Raw genomic sequence first — 16646 nt, forward strand, 5'->3', positions numbered from 1 at the left:
TATTTATTTAGGTTGCCCCCTTACTTACCCTTCCAAAATACATCACTTAACATTTGTCTCCATTAAATTTCACCTGCCTCTTTATGTCCTCCTGAAGGTTTTTTCTACCACTCATAGCTTACTACATTTCAAAACTTGTGTTCCACAGACTTTGAAACCATATCCTTGCACCTTGGTCCAAGTTATTAATATATATTAAAAAGTGTAGTGATCCTAATACCAACCCCTGGAGGACATCACTGTACACTTCCCTCCAGTCCGAAATATAGCCATTCAGCTTTCTGTGTCCTAGACTATTTTGGATCCATGTTGCAACTGCCTTTCTAACCCCAAAGGCTTCCATTTTACTAACAAGTCTATTTTGTGGTACTTTATCAAATACCTTCTGAAACTCCATAAATACATTTTAAAAAATCAAAGAAAATGGGCATTCCCTCACAGTAGTGTGCCCATTTTGTGGACAGTTGGATTCTAATTTTCTTTTATGTTGAAATGCCAAATGTAGATCTGAATTCTAGCCGCTGCTGAACATCATCAATGCTGACTGTTTTCACGTAAGGTCAGATGTTGCCCACAAGGTCAGCTTTAGGTTGAGAGTCATTAGTAACATCTTCGGGTTTTAAGTTAGTGATTGCCATCAGTGCATGGTCTTATTCAGCTTTCAGAAGCTTGACCACTGTGTCAGAACACAGTGTTGATGGCAAATCCACCCATAGTTAAAAGTAAGGAGCATAGCTGATGAATATTTATCATCAGTCGTGTTTTTAATATTGTAAGTTAACAAAACACCAAGTTAGAAACTGGCAAAAGCTAACACAGCCCCTAAGAGAGAGGCAGTTCCGAAATTGCTGAGTATAAGCTTGTGATGTCAACACAAGTATTTATGCTAAAAGCGCAATGGAGTGTGCTTTTAATTGTCCTAATCTATTGGGACTTTCGTATGCCCAACAGTCTTTTTTTCCTTGTTTTAATATTAACCAAATGATATTTAGAGTTCCAACAGACCAACCAGATCCCAGCTTCCCAGAAGCTACTTCAGCTGTCACTCTTCCCAATTCACAGAGACACCCTACCCACTTTGCAAAACACTCTGTTCCTTCTAGCTTCCCAACTCAGTGCAGACAGATGCCGGGATTTTCTGGCCTGGTCGCGGCAGGACCCACCACGGGAGTTTCAGCGGCCCAGCCAAAAGCCCATTGACTTTTGACGGGGCCAAACAATCCTGGCGGCCTGTGGGGCCAGAAAATCCCGCCCATAATTTCTGCCACTACAAGTCTCAGTTCTTTTCCCCAAAATTCAATCTGGCAATCCTGTCCCTCATCCGCTCTCTTCCTCTTCAATTCAACCTAGCACTTGCTCATTCACCCCCACAGATCTTCCTCTCTTCCTTTCCCTTTCAAGTGCTGTGCCTGGATTCTCCCATCCCCATGAGATGCTCGCTCCCCCCCCCCCCCCCACCTCTTATGTTTTATGCTGTGGTGGCAAGCAATTCATGCTGCAGGATGGGAATTTCTCACCTGGCAAGAATTCCAGCTCTCAGTATGCAGCAACATGTGGCCCATAAAAACAGCAGAGAATGGGAGTTCTGGAAGGTTGCTTGATAAAGGTGGGGAGGAACCTGTGGAAAATTCCCCCAAAATGCTTATTGTCCACATCTAAAACAGAGAGTTAACGTATATGAAATTGTCCTTTAAATGTCCTGATCTTTTAGGGACTGCACTGGAGAGTTAAATTTTAAATTGTAATAGATCGTGATTGTGGTAGGCAACCACATGGTGTACAAAATCCACTATTATTTGTGGCTTTGTTTTTTTTTAATATACTTTTGTAATTTCCATAAAATATTGCTGAAAAAGAGATGCTGTTGAAGCTTTTCCTCTTGTACTCATCGGAACAGCAAGAATATCAAATTCCCAAATGGATGGTGTTGCCATGGGATTCTCTCTAGGCTCACCTCGTTAACATTTTCATTGGTTTCCATGGGAAACCCTTTTTGATCAAATGATAGCTCACCTCCTATCCCTCGCTTATTTCTGATACGTAGATGATATGTTTGCTGTATTTGAATATCCAGTTGTATGTAAGTATTTCCTTACACACCTTAATGGGCTCCATCTTGCGCTCAAATTCACCTTTGAAATGGGGTAATCTAAAACACTCCCTTTCCTTCACTCCCTTTCCTAGTTGAGAAATCCGCTAATATGTTCTGTTTACTGCAAACGTACTGTCATTGGTCAGTATACATGTTGGGATTTCTACAGCTCCACCTTATTGACCTTATTGGCAACCTCTTATGTAGAACCCGAGCCATTTGCTCACCATGCAAGCGTGATGCCGAAATAGGGTACTTCAAAGCTATCCCTGAGGATAATAGCTCCCCCAATCAGGTTATTGTTTGTTATATATTGCGCAAACTCATGAATGGGCCTAAAGCCACCACTTTCGGTAAAAATTTAGCAACAGGTGAAGCTAGCCGTTTCACGCTGCTACTATGCAGTAACTACACGAGTGGGGTTCTCCACTAATGGAATGCTGTTGTGAAGCCAAAAACACCTTCTGCCCACCACACAAATGAGTAATGTATATGAATTTCAGTGCCAGTGTAATGCCAGGTATGTCTCAACGACTGGTGGATTGTATCAAACAGCACATCCCATTGGCTGTTCGCAATGGAATGAGTATTGACCGTACTCAACCAGCTGATGTTTACAAAACTCAAAACTTAGCGTCCAACATCAAATGTGATTCTCCAATTGGGCAGCACTTACTGAACAGTCCTGAGTGAACTAAGAATTACAACAACAACCAGTTTAAGATTATCAATCGGGCTCACAATGTGGCTCATTTACACTTGCTAGAAGCTACTTATATTCATAAGCAGGGCTGTTCCTCTGCAAACTAAAGAAATTTGTACAGGCTTTTTAAGCCTTTTTAATTAAGCAACATCTTGGGGGACACTGTTCCCTGGTGCATTTCCCATCGCATGCCTCAACCAATCAGAGTCGACTTGCATTTTTTGAATTTAAACAAAAGCTTTTGGGTCACTGTTTGGGTGCATTTCCTGGTGCAACTAATCAGAGCTCACTTGCCAACCAGTTGGCACCCTGTTTCTCATGCAGCATAAATTGTTGATCTCTTTGAAATTTGGTATTTTTGCATTTGTGCAAGATGAGAAGCTTTGAGCATGTCTGTTTTCTCAGCCACACTCAAGTTCTGAAATGCCTAGCAACTAATTTCCATGAAGGACATCATGTGTAACTTTAGTGAGTTTATTTATACTTGACATTGCTGCTACCAGTCTCTGCAATGTGCACATGTCATCCTGCTTGTTATGAAGTGTTTTGCTTTGATGACGCTTTCTACTCTTTATGTTTTAATTAAACTTACAGTGGTACTGGTTGCTGTTAGTGATGTGTTTTATATAAAATTCCTAAGACCTAAAGTTTGCTCAGTTATAAGTATGAAATGCAGCCATACCATGTGCTTTTAATCTTGTTTTTAAAAGCCCTTATGACCTCTAAAGCAGCTGCCAGTTGAGATTTTTGTAAGTAATTGTAGGTCTATAATTGCACTCAAATTGAAAAAGAATCCAGGAAAGCCAAAATCAGATTTATTAATTAACTTTTGGATGGCCCTACAGATAAAGCCACCCTATCTGAATCTCTTGCACATGAAGTGCCCCTGCAATTACTTGTTGAACAAAGGATAACCATTTTTGTTGAGTGCAATCTTTTGTTCACTTTCCCCACTAGCCTATTTTAATTTACTTTTGACCTTCCAATTCGGTTCTGATCCTGCACACCATTCCTGATTCAAGGCTCACCAAGGTATCTGCTAATGCTTTCCTAGAACTAGTCTCTAGGAGGTATAATAAAGCAGCCTGAGGTAGACCTGGTGAATGATTTGATTTCATAAAAACATATTTTCCTATCTTCTTTCCCTTCTCTCCTGGAAAGCAGTCCTACAGGTGCCAGAACCTTGCCCAAGTCCCTGTTTCTTGTACACCTAGACAGCAAGTATTGATAGACAAGCCCAATCGCCTCATTACCAATGTCCATGTGAGCACATTTTTCTAACAGGATCACTGGATAGCACATGAGCAGGAAACCTGGTTGGTTTATTTCTTCTTTAGTCCTGGAATGCTGAGGCTACCTCACCTGTAACCTAACTGAGCCCAAGAATAGAACATGTTATGATCCTTGGCCACACCCCAGGAAGTGGGGAGAGACCCGGTTAGGGACTAATAGTGTTCTGTTTAAAGTAGATAAAGGTTGAGATTCAAGACACCTTTTGGGATAAAGCCACAAGATTCCACAGGTTTTGAACAAACAAAAACAAAATTTACTATACAAGTTCAGCAAGATAAAACTATTTGCAATATGTACCTTATAAACGTTAAGGGTAAGTAGACTCTAACATTAAAGGTAATTAACATTTGAACACACTACATTACAGAGTAAGTGTTAGATGCAACCAAGACAAAGTCCATGGATTTCTCAAGAATCCACCTAGTCAACAATTCAAACAACCTCAGTGAAACTCACGGGGGATTCCCAGCTTCACCTTTGAAGATGTCTCCTTGGAATTCTCTCCAAAAGTCGATCCCACTTGGATGGCTTTAACAATGGCCCATCTCAGTGTTTCAACCTCACCTTCTAAGATTTCTTCTCTCTGAATTCCCGACTATGCTCAACACTAGTTTACAAGCACACTTTCAGATCTATGGCTGGGCCAAGCAGAACATCAATACTCCAAAGAGGTACCTTTGCCCCAGCAGCCCACAATACAGAGCCAGTCTGCTAACTGCAGCTCTTGCTTTAATTCAGATCCTATTTTTTTGCTCTCCTTTAACTTAATTAACGGGATCTATTGCTGTCACTGTGTCTTTGACACTTGTTGCTGGTAGACTGCCTCAAGAAGAGCTGCTCACCGACCCTTGAACAGACCTGATGTCCTATCAAAACACTCCCAGAGGGTCCCACCCTTGTTACTAGGCAGGAACCAATGTAACAAGCATTGGAACATCCAGTACCTTTAAATGTTACAATCTCCACAGACTGCATAAAGATCAATGCATTTCATGACAAACTTGAGACCATCCTGGTCTGTATGCTTCATTGTTGGGCAGTCTGTTCATTATCAAAGTTGTAATTTCTTTGTAGGAAATAGATAATCTACCCTATGCTTGTTGCACAGGTCATTAGAATAGTGATGTATTTCACTAATAATGGACATCACTGATCTAACGCAAATAAAATCTTCACTAATTTTGGCAGTTTTAGAAAATAATTGTAAATTTAGTAAGAAGCATTCTGCAGAAGTTGAAGCAGATTGAAGAAAGTCCCAATAATTTTCCAGGGTAGTGTCTTAGGCCCAACCATCTTCAGCTGCTTCATCAATGACCCTCCTTCCATCACAAGGTCAGAAATGGGGATGTCCGCTGATGATTGCACAATGTTCAGCACCATTCATAACTCCACAGATACTGAAGCAGTCCATGTCCAAATGCAGAACAGCCTGGACAATATCCAGCCTTGGGCTGACAAGTGGCAAGTAACATTTGTGCTACAAAAGTGCCAAGCAATGTGGCAAGTAACATTTGTGCTACAAAAGTGCCAAGCAATGACTATCTCCAACAAGAGAGAATCCAACCATTGACCCTTGACATTCAATGGCATTAACATGACTGCATCCCCCACTATCAACACCCTGGGGGGTTACCATTGACCAGAAACTGAACTGGACTAGCCGTATAAGTACTGTGGTTACAAAAGCAGGTCAGAGGCTCAGAGTCCTGTGACGAGTAACTCACCTCCTGACTTCCCAAAGCCTCTCCATCATCTGCATGGCACATGTCAGGAATGTGATGGAATATTCTCCACTTACCTGGATGAATGCAGCTCCAACAACGCTCAAGAGGCTTGACACCATCCTGGACAAAGTAGCCTGCTTGATTGACACCCCATCCACAAACATTCACTTGCTCCACCATTGATGCACAGTGGCAGCAATGTGTACCACCTACAAGATGCACTGCAGGAATTCACCAAGGCTTCATACACAGCACCTTCCAAACCCACAATCACTACCACCTAGAAGGACAAAGGAAGATCGCCTCCAAGCTAGTCCCCGTCCTGACTTGAAAACATATTGACGTTCTTTCACTGTGGCTGGGTCAAAATCCTGGAACTTCCCTTCCTAACAGCACTGTAGGTGTACCTACACCACATGGACTGCAGTGGTTCAAGAAGGCAGCTCACCAGCACCTTCTCAAGGGCAGTTAGGGATGGACAACAAATGCTGGCCTAGTCAGCGATGCCCACATCCCATGAATGAATTTAAAACAGATTCAGTGAGTTAACAATTTATTCATTTCAAACCTACATAAGAGAATTTAAAGCATTTTGGAACAGTAAGAAGACAATATTTTTGCGATATTTTCTTGTTTTCAATAATACCATTGATTGAACCCAGTTGTCCTGTTATGATCACTTACCAGGCATCTCATTGTAGAATGCTCTGTGTGTTGATACTAGTTGCCTGAGAGTTAAGATGGTAAACTGTATTTCTAGACGTGAAATTTACTTATGAAATTCCTTTCATTTTTAATCGATGAAGTTTATTGATTTGATATTTCTAAAATTTATTTTATTACATTTAATAAATTATTGGCAGGACAAGGTGAAGTCATTTTGTGGCCAGTGCCCATGTCAAGCATACACATACCATTTATAGAACGAGTGAGATCCACAATCTCACAACCTCAGAATGGGATGCTTACTGTGGCATTAATAACATTTTCCATTCCAGCTAGCCTGTGGCTTATCTGAGTGAAATTGCAAAATAGTGCTGACAGTTTTATGATTTATTGCCCACTAGTACTGGATTGAATCTGCCCATACTAATTTCACCCTGGAGTTAAATCATCAGAAAAAGGCAACCAGGCTGGATTTGAAACTCTGCACCAGCCAATTACCTTCTAACCTTTTTTGTAAGGATACATATCTCTCTTTTCCCAACCTTTAACTTTTCTACCTTCCACACTCGACTTCCTGGTCAAGTGCTTGTTTCAGGAGCTCAGGTAGCTAACTTGCTCGTATGATTCTGCTGAAGTCACTGCCAAATCTGACATGCACAGTTTGTCAACAGCACAAGAAGCGCTTAAGGTTCCATTTCCCAGGACACAGACTCATTTAGATTTTTGTTTATTTGTGATAGCTGTTTACCAGAGCATCCATCAGGCAACAACAAAGACAACATTTCAGTAAAATCTTTCTGTGGTATTTGGTTTCTCAGTATCCTCCTAAAGAAACCTCAGTGAGAAACAAAAGTATTTGGAGATGTCTGAAGATAGTCCCCCTGGGCAGATTGTGGGCTCACCCACAAGGAATTAGACTCATGTAGTCAAAAATCTCTTGCGTTCATCAAAAGATGTTCATTGCAACATTGTGAGCTGGAGTCTAACACATACCCCAGATGTGAAATCATAAGTGTTCACTGTTCATTATAATTACAAATAGTTCACTCTACTAGTCTGTTAAGAGATTAAGTTGTTTTTTTGTGTGTTTTATTTGTTTCAAACATATGGGTACTTTTTTCTCCTATCCTAATGTTTCCATTTTGGTTCCCTCTTTCTGCTCCTTTCCTGCCACTCCTATTTTCATTAGGTAAAAGTATTAAGGATTACAGAACTGAGGTAGGTTGATAAGAGGTAAGGTACAGATCAGCCATGATGGAATTGAATTAGAGAACATGATGGAGGGATTGAATGGCCTCCTCATGTTTCTATGCTTCTCTCTAAGCAGCCAGTTGCATCTAATTGGGAGAATAGGAAAATATGCAACAAACTAGACAAGGCAAACTGATTGTTTCTAACTGCAGCTCCTTCATATTGCCTATCAAGGAAGGGAGGAGGAAAGTTTTTAATTTGAAAAGTAATCTTGAAGTCTTCCACCTCAGGTCTAATGTTAAAAACTTCTATTAATTCCTCTACCCTGCAGGACAGATTGTGAAATTCACTTTTTGTGTTGATCTGCCCTTTTGCAACTCCCTTTTCTGCAAGCTGATGATAGTCATTGCATTATCAGTGACTGATTCATTGTGCTTCTTACAGGTAGACTTTTTTCTCACCTTCGCACCAAACAGGAGATGTATGAGCTATATGGTTAAAAATAGGCTGGATACGCTGTGATACTTTGCATGAAAGTCAAGACAGAAAAATAATATGTTATGTTTTTTAATGTAGAATTCCCCCTAATACATTTAATTCTGATAACATACTTTCTAAGGTAACAAGCTCACCTGTGTGCATGGATATGAATGGACTCGCCATCCCAACAGAATTCCTGTCCAGGCACAATTCAGACGGACTCTTTACATTCGTGGATCATAGATGCATCACAGTCATTGGCTATCAACCGCAGGTTAGTCCCCGTGCTCATGTATTTGCAGACTTGTTTAAGGCTCTCTTTATTGATAGAAAGACTTTTCTCTGTGTTAGTGTAACACCTGAAATTTAGCCTGATTTCAGTTAAACTTTACAGTACATTATGAGGACCACATGAAAAGATTTAATGAGGCCAATAGCCAGATCCAGTAGAAAATCATGGCCCCTGGAGAAACTGCATGCTGAAATTTCAATAAATGGCTAGTATGCAAAATGACCTCTGTGCTTTTAGGGTTTGTTGAGAGAAGTAAATCACTATACTGGTTTGAGCTGTAGTCAACTCGTGTGTCAAATCAAGGGAGTTAGTACAAACAAATATCAATGGGCCAAATGCAGGTAAGAGCCAACAAAACACTCGCTCTGGTTAATTTTAGTCAAGCAACCCAAAAAAACTGCACAATTGGTTACATTTTTTTCAGTTTAGGGAAATTTCACAAGTGTAGAATTTTCTAAGTAGGCTATAACTTACTGATTACATTTGATCTTCAGAGCCACAATATGCATGTATAATGTTGGATCAGTCATCTGTTCCTGAGCAGTTCTTTTGAACTGCTTATTGCTGTTGACTTAAGCAAGGTTAAATCCAAAAATAATTGTGGCTAATATCACATGTTAGGAAATCGCAACTATCTTATTTTTGTGGAAAACTAGCGTCTCTGAAATAAATCCAGCATTTAACCGACTTAATTTAACCCTATTTCTGCAGCTATTTTTTGCATTATTCAGAAGTACTTGAGATATTTGATGGCCCTGCGACAACAACAACTTGTATTTGTATAGCATCTTCAACATAATGAGAAATTCCAAGGTACTACAGAGTAGAGCTCCAGCGCGCAATTACATCAGCGCTTTAAAGAAATCTGAAAGTCAAAATCAAAACCAAAGAATGTTGATTAGTCACATCCAGAAAGACTTTTTTTTGTCAATTCCTGAAGTCAAGAGAGCAAAAACAAACTTGCAGTTCGGGTCACAGAACCCTGACACCTACTTAGGTAGGGCTGAGAAAAGGCTTAAAAGTAAAGGATAGTCTAGAGGAGTACTTATGGTTATAGTCTATGTAAATACTATATTTACTTCAGATTTCTTCCATGCCAATTTTAGAACCAACTTCCCTCATAAGGTACAGAGAGTTATGACGAGTGTCCCAGCCTAACTCTAAAAAACTGAATGTGATTATGATTTCAGACTGAGAGCCAACAATGCTGGAAAACCATGCCATGGGCTAAGAATGAACAGAGCACAATTCTGTCAGTCATTTTGTAGCTAATGGAATTATTCTTCTACCTGTACAGAATCTATTTCTGATCCTGATAGGACTATACAGCACAGAATGAGGCCATTCGATGCATCGTGTCTCTACCGACCTTTTGAAAGAAAGATCCAGTTAGCCCCACTCCCCTTTACTTTCCGCTTACCATGCAAATCTTTCCTTTTCACATATATATTAACTCCATGAAAGAAAAATCTCCTCACCCACTCCTGTATACGTATATAATTTTTTTTAAATTCTGGGATAGATTTACATCTTAAAAATTCTTTCATATGCCTCCTTGAGGGGAAGAATCACCAAAGGTCAAGCTGCTAAATAAAAAATTGTGTTCACAACTCCTTTCTTTGTTTTCTTCTTAATTCTGGAAGCTGACTAAAATCTACCTGCCTCTCAATGAAGATTCAACTATATACAAGAGAACTGTTGCTTGTTTGCTCCTTTTTATAACTCTTGTTGAGGCTCGTTATAACTTTATAAATGCCAGCATCATTCAAAAAATAACAGGCCGTCATATTCATAACTGAACCAATCACAAAATACATTTCTCCTAACAAGGAAGACACTGAGAAGATGTTTCTCCTTGTGTTGGACTCTAGAACTAGGAGGCAGAATTTAAAAATAAGGGGTCTCTCATTTAAGATGGAGCTGAGGAGGAATTTCTTCTGAGAGTGGTTAGTGTTTGGAATTCTCTTCCATAGAGAACAGTGGAGTCTGGGTCATTGAATATATATAAGACTGACTTAAATCTTTGATGTACTAGAGGGTTAAGGGTTATAGGAGGCAGACGGGAAGGTGGAGTTCAGACCATAATCAGATCTGCCATGATCTTTCTGTAAGGTGGAGCAGGCTCAAGGAGCCAAATGGTCTATACCTGCTTCTATTCCTTATGACCGTACAATATTTGAGTGATTGCGTTCTGAATATACTGTAAATGTAGTTCCTGTACTGCACAAGAGATGTTTAGACATTTTATTTTAAATTGTGGAATAAACTATTTGAAATGACAGAATACAACTTGCTTAAATCACTGGATCTTTTGAAGTTAAATACTGATAGATCTGTCTGATGCATCAGTCTGGACTGTGTAAGCTCTGTAATGAGCAATGAATGTGTGTTAATAGCTGGCCAACTGAACAAATGCTGGTTCTAATTCCTTTGTTATGAGATTTTGTTGTTAATATATGTGACGGTGTAATTCCCGTTTGTGAAACCTATGAGCCATTAGAATGTGGTGGTGCATTTTTCTTTCCAAAAGACATAACTGTAAATTTAAACAGCCCTGACTTTGCAGAAAACAGGAAGCTTGGCACGTCCTTTTGTTGTGGTACCTTCCTAGTGTTTCCACATACTTGATGCCCCGAACCTTCTCAAGACGCCCTCTATGCCAGACATTGGGTCGGCATTAGCTCCTGTTGATAGTTTATGGATATCTCCACAAGACTTTGTGGATTTGTCCTTTGGAACCAATAAGGATGATGGTGGACTATGGGATTGGTTATGTTACTCCCAGATCCAGCATCTCCCTTGCCTGTTCCTTACATGTAATGGCACTGGGTGTACATCAACATACTTATGTTGATCTTTTCCAATAAGTGCTCCAACCAGCCTGGCTTATGTGAGACTATTAAGTGAAAGCCCAACACTGTTTCTATGTGGGAAGTAATGGAACTGATAGTGATCTCACCCAACAAGGGGCTTGTCTTATTCTCAGATATGTCTATGATTTCATCTTCACTTGTTCTTCTGGGGTGACAATACACAGTGTCACTCTTGCATCAGTGGAATGACTATATGTTCTAGCTCCTTCTGTGAGCATGCATATCTTGACTGTGTCATTACCCCATTGTACCTTTCCAACATCATGTAGGAACCTGTGGTCATGCAAGTTGTTATCCATTGAGTCTGTAACTTTTGTTTCACTGTGCAATGGCACCAACCCACCCTGACTTTGCTGATCCTCACCGTGCCCATGATTGAGAGGCTGTACCAGCTTTTCTGGCAACCTCGTGTGTTTTAAATTTTATTGTATTAATTCAGCCAATTTAGTTGGGTTATCCCTTAATTTAGGACCTCAGTCCACTATTTTTCAGTCCTCATCAATGGTCTTTAGTGACCAAACCTCTTTAATTAATGTTCATGGAGCTTGCACCTCAGGTTTAAGTGTATGATGCTATCAGCAGAAAAGAAAAGATAAAGTATGAGGCATGCAAAGAGAGTGGGAAACAGAAGAACTGGAGTAACATTGAAACAGAAAAGTCAAAGATGTTGGAACACAACCAGGCAGTGAATGATGGAGCTGGAAGCTAGCTTTCCACACTTACCAGGCTTTTATTTATAGAGACACTTTGAACTGGATTTTCACGGAGTCAAGAAGACTCTGCCGACCTCCCAGCCCCATTTTCTACAGATCCAATTTTTGACAGTACGGGAAAGAGTATGATTCACACGGGCAGGAAACCCAAACTCCACGGGACCATTTGAACCTACCGCTGAGTTCAAACTGACCACATTTTGGCTGTTGCAAGGGCCTTAACCCACAGTGTGGGAGTCGAATTGATGGAGTAGACTTAAATGTTCTTGACAGATGAATAAGGTTTGTCTAATTGCTGTGATCTGAAGCTTTTTAAATCCCCTGCTCTTTAAACTTAGAAAAAAACTTAAGCTGTAAGTGAGAGTTTAAAAAAAAATCTTTTGTAGGTTAAAAAGAAATATTATGACCTGTTCCACAGTTTCAATAGGGATCTTTATTGATATTTCCCAGGGGCTGTTATTATGTCATTTGCATCTCTGATTTTCAAAAGCTACAATTATCTCAGCAGGGGTTTCTGAGTTCACAGTTTGATTGACAGTTTAAAGAAGCTATTAAAAGATTAGCTGTCTCTGATGTGGCTACTGAATAAAGGCATATTTGTTTTTATAACAGATTAACCACTGGGCTTTGAATAGGTTTCATTAATAGGAATTTTTTCATCTCCACATGGCTCCTGAGGTCTGCCCATGGTGGATATTGGATGGATGACTGTAGAGGTGGCAAGGCTGTATAAAGGGGCTGGGAGTGTTGGTGGAGGAGATGAGTTAGCATGAAGGGAGCATGGGGGTGTGAGGGGGCATGGGGATTCGATAGAGGGGTGAGGGCTAGAGGGCCTAACAGCTTATGAAATAACTGGGACTAGATTCCAGAGAACCGATGCAAGCCTTTTAAACCAGCCTGCCTTGGCACCTGCCCACCTCTGTGGCCACCTTCGATCTCCTTCCGGGGTCAGCAGGCCCAATTCTATCCCGCCTCTCCCCCCCCCCCACCTCCTGGAGAGAAAGTTGGATCTAATAGGGCCCTTTAAACTGAAACTGGAAATTTCCTGACTCAAGTTACCTGCTTCAGTAGTGAAAATCCGGCCCATTATATATCATGCACCTCAGAATTGAACAGCGCAATTTTAGTTTCTAGTCCTGTATAGTCTTTTGATAAGCTAACCTCTGGATAGCATGGTCGTAAACACAAGGCTTTAAAGATATCAGATGGCATTGTAGCTTCAGGGAGGTGGCTATCTGGTTTAGGTCCAAAATCAACAAGTGTCGGTCTTCTTTGAAATATGTGAGCACAGGTGAATCCCAAGTTAATGCCCACTGCCTGAGTGCGATTAAATACCCAATTAAAATACAATTAACTAGAGACAAATGCACAGAAGCAGAGAAACAATTAAAATTGTAAGCAATACCATGGGATTTCTATTACTGTAACTATATATGCTAGTTTTATTCTGTCAGTGAGCAGCCATGCTTGAAGGAAGCCTGTAAGAATAGGGCTCCAACACTAAACCCTATTACCCTGCAAGCTTGACTCACCACTAGGACTCATAATCTAGTTCTATTTACTTAAATACTTCTGATTCTTTTTTTCTTGTCAGGAGCTACTGGGAAAGGATATTGTAGAGTTTTGCCATCCCGAAGATCAAAGCCACGTGCGGGACAGCTTCCAGCAGGTATTTACAGCATACAGTGACAAAGCAGTGGAATGATACTTTCATGTGTTTGAATATCATGTTGTTTTTCATGAACTTTCTATGTTCATCTTAATTCTTGAAATATAAGTAGTCTCAGACTTGGCGATACAAAGTGCTAAGATGTTTAACATTTTTCCATTTAAAAGAAGACTTTATAATTACAAATATTCTAGTTTATCCTACTTTGGAAAATAGACTTAAAACTCATGCATATTTTGTGTAAAGAATTTTGTAAAAGCTAGACTTTGAAGTAACTTGTTTTGATTATGCATAATAACAAATATCATGAATGTTTTAACCATTAAAGATCCACCACTTGCATCTCAGATTGATTTGCAGCATGTGTACAGGTCCAATGACTTCTTGATAATAGACAGGAGCCAAGTCTTGACTTCTTTAAGCAGAGTTTTATTCTTGTACACGTAAAACTCCACACCCCTTGTCTCAACCTATTTCTCATTTATATAACAGCCAGTGAGGTACTTAGCTAATTAACTTACAATTACCCACTTAAACACTCCTTGATAGTTAACTGCTTCCTTCCCAAACACATGTATACCAACCGGCCATTAATACCCAAATCAACAATGGAGAGATATTTATATCTAAGATCCAGCCGTTAACAGAGTTCATACAGATAGGACTTGAAGGAAAGTCGCACTTCTTAGTTGTTTTGGGATACAAGATTTCACAATGTGGAGTAAAATTTATTGCCTTTCCATTCCTCATTACTACTTATTGAACATAACATAAGAAATAGGAACAGGAGTAGACCATTCGGCCCCTCGAGCCTACTCCACCATTAAGTAAGATCATGGCTGATCTTCTTGTGTTTCGATTCCCAAGTTCCCATTTAACCCCGATTAGCCTTTGATTCCCTTGCCTAACAAGAATCTATCTACCTCTGCCTTAAAAATATTCAATGGCCCCACCTCCACCACCTTCTGAGGCAGAGAGTTCCAAAGTTGCACAACCATCAGAGAAAAAAATTTCTCCTCATCTCGGTCCTAAAAGAGCGACATTTCATTTTAAAACAGTGCCCCTAGTTCTGGACTCGCCCACAAAAGGAAACATCCTTTCGACGTCCACCTTGTCAAGACCGTTCAGGATCTTTTATACTTCAATCGCCCCTCACTTTTCTAACTCCAGTGGAAACAAGCCCAGTCTGTCCAACCTTTTCTCATAAGACAACCCACTCATTCCTGGTACCAGTCTAGTAAAGCTCCTTTCAACCGCCTCCAATACATTTACATCCTTCCTTAAATAAGGAAACCAAAACTACACACAGTACTCGAAGTGCGGTCTCACCAATGCCCTGTATAACTGAAGCATAACATCCTTACTATTATGTTCAATCCCTCTTGTAATAAAGGATAGCGTTCCATTAGCCTTCTTGATTACTTGCTGGGATTGGGTTGAATTGGGGTTGATGTAGCTGAACCATGTAAGAAGGGAAGTTATCTCGAACCTTTTGTTTGGAGAAAATGCTGGTGTTTTTTAATTCAAAAAGAACTCAAAATTCACCATTTGTAACCCCCTCAGATAAACCTTTTCTTATTTTAGAGAAACTTCAAGCTCGCCGACTTCTGCTCACTAATTTTGCCATTGACAGTGAATGTTGTTGGGTTAGCCAGCTGTAGGGGGGGCCTCATGGCCAAGCCTGATCTTGGCACCATCATACATCTGTAGGTAATACATTTTCTGCAGGGGTCCTTGGACAGTGATCAGAAGCAGATACACTGGTCTGTTGTCTCTTATCCAGTATTGGCAAGGAAAATTGCCTCAGTCAACTCAGCACAGGCAAGGGTTTGAACTCCCTTGCTCTGTGTGACCCAGCTACGCATCATTTGAGGAATGCTTGTCCTGCTTCACTCACCAAGATGCCAACAGAATGGAACAAGAACCTTTACCATTTTCATCCTTTTGCTAATCTTTGATACTTCATAAAAGATCAATTGACAGTACAAAGTGTCCTCAAGTGGCAAGTTGCCTGTTGTTTTCCCAATTTTACTCCATTGGACAAGGGTGACATCTCAGAATTGAACAGGGCAGTTTTATTTTCCAGCCCTGTATAGCTTCCTTTTGATAATCTAACCTCTTAATGTGATGGTAGCAAACACAAGGCTTCAAAGATAAGAGATGGTGCTGTAGCTTCAGGGAAGTGGCTATCTGGGTTAAATTCTATGGTCAGCGGAAAGTATTTGGCTTTTAGTGTGAGTTTCACACAGACAACACATTGAAAGTAATGCTCTAGCTTTATAATCCATTAGAAGTTTTCTGTGTGTGGTGCATACCTCCTGTACATTAATCCCTTTTCCCTTTGGAAAATCTTATGCCAGTAATTGACTACGGCTTTTCTTTGATGAAATACTCAAATTGCTTTTGATTTTAAAATAATGTGAAAGTTTTCACAAAAGATTTAACTGCATGGAGAGGTCTCTTCAGGATCAGGCAAAAAAAGGGAAAGGAAGATGCTGGGCAAGGACCGAGCAGCACAGCACCTTCCCACCTGCTGGATGTCTGATGATGTGGATGTGCTGCTGTGAGGCTCAAGCAAGGTAACATTCAATATCACTATTCTGCTGCCCCTTGCAACCCCCCTTAGTGATCCTGGACAGTCAAAGGAAATTTCTGACTGTTGACCAACAGCATATCACTCTAACAACTGACCATATTGTCTGCAAGCATTCAGGTCCCTGACACTATTTAATATCAAATTTTGCATTGGGATTGCCAGTGAGGCAAGAACATGGCAACGTTTCCAGTTGGGAAAATCTTTCACCTTTTGTCAGGTTGAAGGTGGCAGAACATCAGCTTTAATGTAAACACTTTGTTAAATTTGAAGTGCCAGTGAGTAGAGAAACTGACAGGGAGAGTTGTACTGCAGGCTGAAAACCCTAGATTTGTCTCAGAATATTATGCTGTGATC

General features: G+C 40.3%; 1 protein-coding gene across 8 annotated transcripts in view; it reads left to right on the forward strand.

Moving 5' to 3' along the window:
• The window catches only part of arnt2 (aryl-hydrocarbon receptor nuclear translocator 2), a 355307-nt gene that overhangs the window by 182017 nt on the left and 156644 nt on the right, over nucleotides 1-16646 (forward strand). For all 8 annotated transcript variants that reach the window (XR_005941438.1, XR_005941437.1, XR_005941439.1 and 5 more), the window contains exons 9-10: nucleotides 8289-8423; nucleotides 13622-13696. Coding sequence is in view for 5 of the 8 variants with exons in the window: in XM_041174967.1 (XP_041030901.1) it covers nucleotides 8289-8423; nucleotides 13622-13696 (210 nt within the window). In the remaining 3 variants the exon portion in view is untranslated. The remainder of the gene's footprint in view (nucleotides 1-8288; nucleotides 8424-13621; nucleotides 13697-16646) is intronic.

The sequence above is a fragment of the Carcharodon carcharias genome, chromosome 26, assembly GCF_017639515.1.
Source record: "Carcharodon carcharias isolate sCarCar2 chromosome 26, sCarCar2.pri, whole genome shotgun sequence".
Taxonomy (NCBI): domain Eukaryota; kingdom Metazoa; phylum Chordata; class Chondrichthyes; order Lamniformes; family Lamnidae; genus Carcharodon; species Carcharodon carcharias.